Below are 7,529 nucleotides of genomic sequence, written 5' to 3'. Positions count from 1 at the left end.
CTGCTGCTCGGCCGGGGGCGCAGTGGCCACAGGAGGCCCGGACACCTGTTCCCCTCTGGGTTTTCCCAGCTGCCCTGGTGTTCGATGGGTTCCCCTGGTGAGAGCAACATTGGGGTGAGATCCCTGGCCACCGAGATCTTGACCTTCATTTGCTTCCAGTGTGACCAGAGCCACACACACACACACACACACACTCTGCCTCGGAATTCGCTTTCCCTGTGCAGCAGGGGCCAGAGGAGACATGATTCGGACACATGCATGCAGGCCCGCTTCTAAGCGTGGTCCTGCGGGTAGGCTGGGTCCCCGTTCTGACCCCGCTCTCTTTAGGAGCCTCAGTTTCCCCACCTGTGAAATGGGTAGATGGCGATCGACAGGCCCAGCTTCTCCTGAGGGGTGTAGTTTGACCTGGAGGCCGGGAGCGGAAGTCCGGCTGTGGTGAGGGTTCGGGGCTGGGCCTCCCTCCGACACCCACGCTGTGGTCCCCAGGTGTTCGACGCGGGGGAGATGTTTGGGATCATGCAAGTGGAGGAAGTGGAGGAGGAGAGTGAGGACGAGGCCGCACGGGAAGCGCACAAGAAGAAGCCCAACCCGGGCAGCGAGCTCTGCTACAAGGTCATCGTGACCAACGAGAACGGGCTCCAGGCGGCCGACCCCAACAGGTAGGGCCTGGGTGGGCCGTCGTCATCTGCGTGTGGCTGTCAAGGCCAGGCTTCCTTTCAGAGGCCCCCCCCCGAGACCGTGGGCTTTGGGGAGCAGCAGCCATTGCAGGAGCTGTGGCCCCAGGCTTCCCTGGGGCTCAGGGCTGCGGCGGTCCTGGTACTGGTGGCGCCGCCTGTGGGTCTGTCCTGACAGCGGCCTCCCGTGCCCACCCGCCACAGTGGTCGTGCAGCAGGTGATTGTTCTGGTTTTGCTGATGAGGAGGCGGGAAGGACTTCGCCAGCACCCCTAGCAGTTGAGTGTGGGTGTCAACCCATCGCAGTCTTACTGGGGAACCCCGCTTTTGCGAGGACGCCTGGCCTCTCCCCATCTCCGGAATCTGCATCTCCGGGTGGCGCCTGGGACCCAACATGTTCTCTGGGGCTTTGTTCCCAGGACTGAGGAGTGTGGTCTGGTTGAGTCCCAGGTGAGGACACCGAACCCAGAGCAGAGCAGGGCTGGGCCTTGTCCGGGGCCACAGGGTGGACAGGGCAGAGCTAAGACTGGACCCCAGCTCCCTGCTTCCCGGGGCTGCCGGCCAGGACAGGCCTGCAGGTCCCTCTGCCAGACTCTGCTGGCACCTGGAGAGAGGACCCTGTTGGCCTCTGGGAGTCGTCAGGCCCCGTGTCCGTGGCTCTTCAGGGAAGGGGCGGGCCGCGTTCGCCAGCCCGAGGTGGTGGGAGTGGCCCCCCAGGTCACGGCAGCCCCAGCACCTCCGCCACCAGCTCTCTGATGCAGACACTCCCAGGCCCTTCTTTCCCACGGAGCTCAGCACCACCAGCCTCCACCTGGGCCTGCTCTGTTCCCACCTGTGGGCGCCCGGGAGCTCTGCACTGCGCCACGTGGCATGAACTCCAAGCAGGAGGGCAGGGCACCTTCACTTGCTTTAGGGGATACAGAGTAACCGCGTCTTCATGCCCGTGCGGAAGGTCCCAGGACCCCCTCGGATGCCAAACCCGCAGGTGCTCACCTCCCCGGGATAAACGGCGTAGCACAGGGTGGGCAGGAGGAGGTCTGCACTTGTGAGTACGTGAAGCACTTTATTCTTTTTTTTTTTTAAATATATTTTATTGATTTTTTACAGAGAAGGGAGAGAGATAGAGAGTTAGAAACATCGATGAGAGAGAATCATTGATCAGCTGCCTCCTGCACACCCCCCACTGGGGATGTGCCCGCAACCAAGGCACATGCCCTTGACCGGAATCGAACCCGGGACCCTTCAGTCCGCAGGCCGGTGCTCTATCCACTGAGCCAAACCGGTTAGGGCTTATTCTTGTGTTATTGACTAGTTATTGTATTACTTTCCCTGCGAGCAGCTGTAACCGTACTTTTGTCCCACCTGCATTTGCCTGTAACCTACCCCACCCTGCGTGTGTTTAATCACCTCTGGGTTACTTATAATACCTAATGCAACGTGAACGTGTGTGAGCTGTTGTTTAGGGAACAGGGGCCAGAAAGCGTCTGCACATGGTCCGTACAGATGCCACCCTCGTGGGCCTGACCACACCGCACGCCGGACCTCACGGGCGGCAGATGTTTCAGCCTGAGGTTGCTGAAGCCGAGGCCGCGGAGGGCCGGCTGTGTGAGCGCATAGAGTAGAGCCTGCCGAGCCTGCCGGCAGCTGAGACCTGGCACACCAGCCGTCCCGGGCATCTTAGCCAGGGAACAGGCCAGGCCCGTTCACCTGTTTGTGTGGGGTCGGTGTCTGGCAGCGCCGTCCTGGGGGCAGGAGGGCGGGCATGGCCTGGTCCTCCCTCTCAGCCCCTGCGTGTTGCATGGACCCTCTGCAGCTCCTCCCCCAGGCTCCTCCCAGGAAACCGGGGTGCGGGCTGCCGGTGTCCATATGTGTGGGGACCCGAGGCCTCTCCCGGAAAAAGGCCGTGGTGCTTCCCAGTTGCCCTGAGGGCCCGGCGAGCGTGATGAGCTCCGCGTGGCGGCTCCTTTGAGCTCCTGCCGTGGCCGGGCTGCAGGTGCAGGTGCAGGTGCGCGGCGTGGGGCGGTCCCTCCCCGTTACGGTGGTCGCTGTAACAATCACAGCGCACAGTCGGCACGTTGTGTGTCCCGTCTCCTGGTGCTCCATCGGCCGGTGGTCGGACGCAGGCCCCTGTCGTCCTGTTTTAGAAACGGGTAGAGGCATGCGCCCACGGCCACACAGTGAGTGGTCGGTGGAGGCGGGCCCAGGCCACAGCCCAGCCCCTCCCTCCTCTCGTCCCTGCTGCTGCCCTTCTCTGTGCCCGCGTGGCAGCCTCACCGCGTGGCCTGTGCCTGCAGCATCTTCCTCATCGACCACGCCTGGACATGCCGCGTGGAGCACGCCCGCCAGCAGCTGCAGCAGATCCCGGGGCTGCTGCACCGCATGGCCAACCTGATGGGCGTCGAGTTCCACGGGGAGCTGCCCAGCGCCGAGGCCGTGGACCAGGTGCTGGAGGAGATGTGGAAGTTCAACCAGACCTACCAGCTGTCCCACGGGGTGAGTGCGCAGCCGGGGGGCGGGGGAGGGCAGGGCAGAGGGCGGACGCGGACATGGGCCTTCGCTGCCCATGTGATCAGGGCTGGTGGGCGGCCAGGAGCCCGGACCCAGCTGGCCTCCACCTCACAGTGAACAAGCTCCCCTTCTCCCCTGGCTCCATCGTGGGCCCGTTACCTGCCCTGGACCAGCCAGTACCAGGACCCGGGTGTCTGTGGATTTAAGCTCACAGGACACGCCCCCTCTCAGACCCCTGCACCTGGGCTGCCTCTTTCCTGGCGCCTTCGGAGAAGAGTCGAGTCCTGTCGGCACGTGTCCTGGGGCTTTGGTCACCCGCCCCCGGCCCCCCGCTCACCCTCGGCTCCAGCCCCTCACCACTTTTAGGGAAAAACGAGTTGTTCTCAGGATCTCAGCTTCGATGTCACCTCCCCTGAACGACAAGTCTCCCGTCTGCCCCTCCCCCAGCCCTGGTCACACACACAAGGCCTCACATCCCGGCGGCTGCCAGGCCGCATGCCTCGTCTCCACGCGCCTTCAGCCCACGGCGATCACCCGTCTGCGGCCTGGGTCCTGGTCTGCCGGGCGGGGCCACGTCCCAGAGGCCCCGGTCCGAGGGCTGGGGTCTGCGTGACAGCCGCTCCGCGCTCAGAGCGCTGGGTGGCTGGTGCCGGGTGCGGGGATGGGCGGCAGGGACGGTGGCTGGGCCGTGGACGAGGGCGGTGTCTCTGCCCACAGACGGCTGAGGAGAAGGTGCCGGTGTGGTACATCATGGACGAGTTCGGCTCGCGCATCCAGCACGCGGACGTGCCCAGCTTCGCCGCGGCGCCCTTCTTCTACATGCCCCAGCAGGTGGCCTACACGCTGCTGTGGCCCCTGAGGGACCTGGACACGGGCGGTGAGTCAGACGCCCGCCCCCTCGGAGGTGGCCAGGCCGTCTCCTGCCACCCCTGATGGGCCTGCGTGTCTCGGTGCAGAGGAGGTGACCCGGGACTTTGCCTACGGAGAGACGGACCCCCTGGTCCGGAGGTGCATGCTGCTGCCCTGGGCGCCCACCGACCTGCTGGACGTCAGCTCCCACACGCCCGAGCCGCCCGCCGAGCACTACCAGGTGGGCCTCCCCGGCCTCCCTCCACTCATGAGCATCCTCCACTCATCGCCAGGTGTTGCTGAATGACACCAGTTCCTGGGGGCGGGGGATGGGGGGAGCCATAGAGACCAGAGCCGCCCTCTCCACGGAGCTGGGTGCTGGTGGTCACGGCTGCTCTTCCCTGTCTTCATTCCCACATCTCCTGACACCGCCCTCCCCGGGGACAGGGACACTGTATTCCAACCCGTGCGGCACAGCTCCCAGGTGCAGGAGCCCCGATAAGTAGCTGCACCGTGAGGGCAGAAAGGTGCTTTTAGTCTGTGGACAGCCTCTCGGTCAGCGCCCCCCAGGACACACCGGCCCCGCCCAAGTGCTGAGCCCAGTACGTGGTGGGGCAGCTCAGGGAGCCGGGGTTAGTGAGGCCTGGGGGGCGTGGGGGAGTGGGGCCTATAGGAACACAGCCACTGCCAGGGCCGGGCAGGGCTGGGCAGGGGTTAGCGCCCGGCCCCTTTCCCTCCCCTGCCCTCTGGTCTCCTGCCACTGCCTGCTGTTGGCTGGTCCCCGGTGGAAACCGGGCAGCGAGGGCGCCTGTGCTTAGTCCTTACAACAATAGGACCAGCAGGCCTGTTTTTGCCTTTGTTGTACTGAGGATGAGGAAACTGAGGCACAGAGAGGTTAAGTAACTTGCCAAAGGTCACAGCTGGTGGGAGAACCGGAGTCCAAAACCAAGGGGACCTGATAGCTTGCGAGCAGAGGCCACACACCTCTGCCTCACTTCCCACCCATCTCGAAGCCGCCTTATCCCCCAGCACGGCAGCCGCTCACGGAATGCCTCGGGGCTGTGGGAGGGAGTGAACCAGTCACCCGGAGTTACTGTGGGAGGTGCCGTGTAATGCTAGCGGTTCCGAGTGCTGCTGACTGGGAGGCGGGTTCCACGGGGGTCCTGCCGGCACTTTCCCGCGAATTCTGGGTCATCACAGTGGTGACGGAACTAGCCATGCCGAACACTCCGTGGCCACCCTTCTTGTTCAGAGATGTTCCGGAGGCTCGTAGAGTGCATGCGCCTAGTAGGTGCTTAGTAAACGTTTGAAAAGTGAGTGAAGGCAAAGGAGTGAGGCTTAAGGATGGCTGAGGGACAGAGGCTTCCTGACCTTTTTTTTTTATTTTTTATTTTTTATTGATTTCAGAGAGGAAAGGAGAGGGAGAGAGAGATAGAAACATCAATGATGAGAGAGAATCATTGGTCAGCTGCCTCCTGCACGTCCCCCACTGGGGATCAAGCCCACAACCCGGGCATGTGCCCTGACCGGGAATCGAACTGTGACCTCCTGGGTCACAGGTCCACGTTCAACCTCTGAGCCACGCCGGCCGGGCGAGACTTCCTGATGTTAACGTTTGTTAGAGGGACATGAATTAAAATGTCTTTCTTCCTTGGGTCGCCCTCTACTGGCCAGGACGAGGGCTAAGAGCCCAACCCTGAACCGCCCTGGTGGTTCGACCACATCGGCCCCCCTGGCTGAGGCCTGTGCTCTGGGCCTGGTCGCCTGCTTAGCTAGTTATCGCCCGGGAGCAGACGTGTATCAGCCCCTTCTCCCGGAGGCCTGGGGGCTGGGACCTGCCTCCACACGGCAAGGTGTGGCTGCTGGCAGAGGCCTCGGGGCCTCCAGGGCTGCTGGCGTGTCCTCCCGGGGTGGCGGCTCACTGCTCGCAGAGCAGGTGACCCGGGAGAAGGGGGAGGAAGCCCCAGGCCTTGGAGGAACTTGCACAATGTTCTTCCACTTCCTGTTGGTTAGAAGCAACTCGTTCAGCCCACACACAGGGGAGGTGAATGAAGCCCTTCAAAGGGAGGTCAGCCACCAGCTGCCCAAGCTGGGAGCAGCCCCTCCCGGGCAGGCTGTGGTTTGACGGTGGATTGAGGAACGGGCCATCCAGCACCTGCGGGGCCTCAAGCCCCGACCCCCGGGGGGTGGTCGGAAGCTCCACGTGAGGGCTGGGTGTGCCCCCAGATCCCAAGCCCTACTGTGCTGGGATCGGGAGGCGGTGCTCACGGCTTCCTTTCTCGAGGGCCCGGCTCCACCTCCCATGTCTTTCCTTCCAGGCCATTTTGGAGGAAAACAAGGAGAAGCTGCCACTGGCCATCGACCCAGTGGTGCGTCCCAGCGACCACATCTTCAAGTGCGTACCCGCAGCTTCCAGCCAGACTTCCTGGGCCCCCCTCCCCCTCTGGTTCCACGGCTCCCACAACAGCACCCGCTCAGCGTGGTGCTCCTAGGCCCGCTCTGTCTTGGGGGCACTGCAGTGACTGAGATGCCGAAAGTGGGGTTCTTAGGGTCACAGAGAATGCTACAGGCAGTGAGGGGTGAGCGGGCCTGGAGGAAGAGTTTAAAACTCACCTTGAAGGACAGAACTCGGCTGTGAGTGGGCAAGTGGGGGTGCAGAGCCCCGTCCACCTGGTGGACAGGCTCAAGGTGGGTCCCGCTCGGCGATGACTGGCCTCTCCCTCCAGTAGGAGCCCCTCCAGCTGCCCAGACCGGGTCTGGCCAGAAAGAGCAGCACCTCTTCTCACCCCACCCGCCAGTCCTGGGGGTTCCTCCCGCTGCCCGGCCCTCGTCCCCTCTCCCGAGGCCCATTGCCCAGCACCCCTCCACCTCCCTGAGCTGCTCCCTGCCCCAGTCCTGCCAGCAGCCCAGCCCCGCTCCTCTGCTCCTCCCGGAGCCCCTCCCAGGCTGGCCCTCCTGCCTCCACCTCCACCCCAGCAGACAGGCTCCCAGGCCCTGACCACACCTCTGCCCAGGGCCCGCGCAGGCCGGGCAAGGCGGGCACAGCGAGCACCAGTGTGGAAGGAGGCCTTGTGGGGCACATGCCTGAGCAGCACCCTCCCCTGGGGCACCCGGGGCAGCGGCTCCTCTAAGGGTCAGGCTCCTGGTGTCTGTGGGCAGTGGCGTGTCGACCGGTCCCTGTGTGTCCACGGAGGGAAGCCGCCTTGGTGCACCACTCGGCTTCCCCTGTTCACCCTAACCAGGCGGCCCCTCCAGGTGGGGGAGCGGACTGTAAGTGTCCCCCCGCCTGACCAGCCCCCTCCCCGCAGGGTCCACACGGACGTGCACCAGGTGCTCAGCCACCTCACGCACCCCCGCTTCACCTTCACGCAGAGCGAGGCGGACGCCGACATCCTCTACAACTTCTCCCACTTCAAGGACTACAGGTGCGGCTCTCCCCCAGGCCCGGGCCCGCCCCGCCCCCCACAGCTCCCACGCCCCTCACAGCCCCTGAGCCCCT

General features: G+C 64.4%; 1 protein-coding gene across 1 annotated transcript in view; it reads left to right on the top strand.

The window, feature by feature from the left end:
• Nucleotides 1-254: 254 nt before the first annotated feature.
• TTLL12 (tubulin tyrosine ligase-like family member 12) overlaps nucleotides 255-7,529 on the top strand; it is an 11,718-nt gene continuing 4,443 nt past the window's right edge. Inside the window, exons 1-7 of the mRNA XM_014535125.1 lie at nucleotides 255-290; nucleotides 400-659; nucleotides 2,968-3,166; nucleotides 3,899-4,058; nucleotides 4,138-4,271; nucleotides 6,349-6,425; nucleotides 7,339-7,515. Coding sequence (XP_014390611.1) covers nucleotides 255-290; nucleotides 400-659; nucleotides 2,968-3,166; nucleotides 3,899-4,058; nucleotides 4,138-4,271; nucleotides 6,349-6,425; nucleotides 7,339-7,515 — 1,043 coding nt within the window. The remainder of the gene's footprint in view (nucleotides 291-399; nucleotides 660-2,967; nucleotides 3,167-3,898; nucleotides 4,059-4,137; nucleotides 4,272-6,348; nucleotides 6,426-7,338; nucleotides 7,516-7,529) is intronic.

The sequence above is a fragment of the Myotis brandtii genome, unplaced genomic scaffold, assembly GCF_000412655.1.
Source record: "Myotis brandtii unplaced genomic scaffold, ASM41265v1 scaffold138, whole genome shotgun sequence".
Taxonomy (NCBI): Eukaryota; Metazoa; Chordata; class Mammalia; order Chiroptera; family Vespertilionidae; genus Myotis; species Myotis brandtii.
This window is presented reverse-complemented; position numbering and strand designations above follow the sequence as displayed.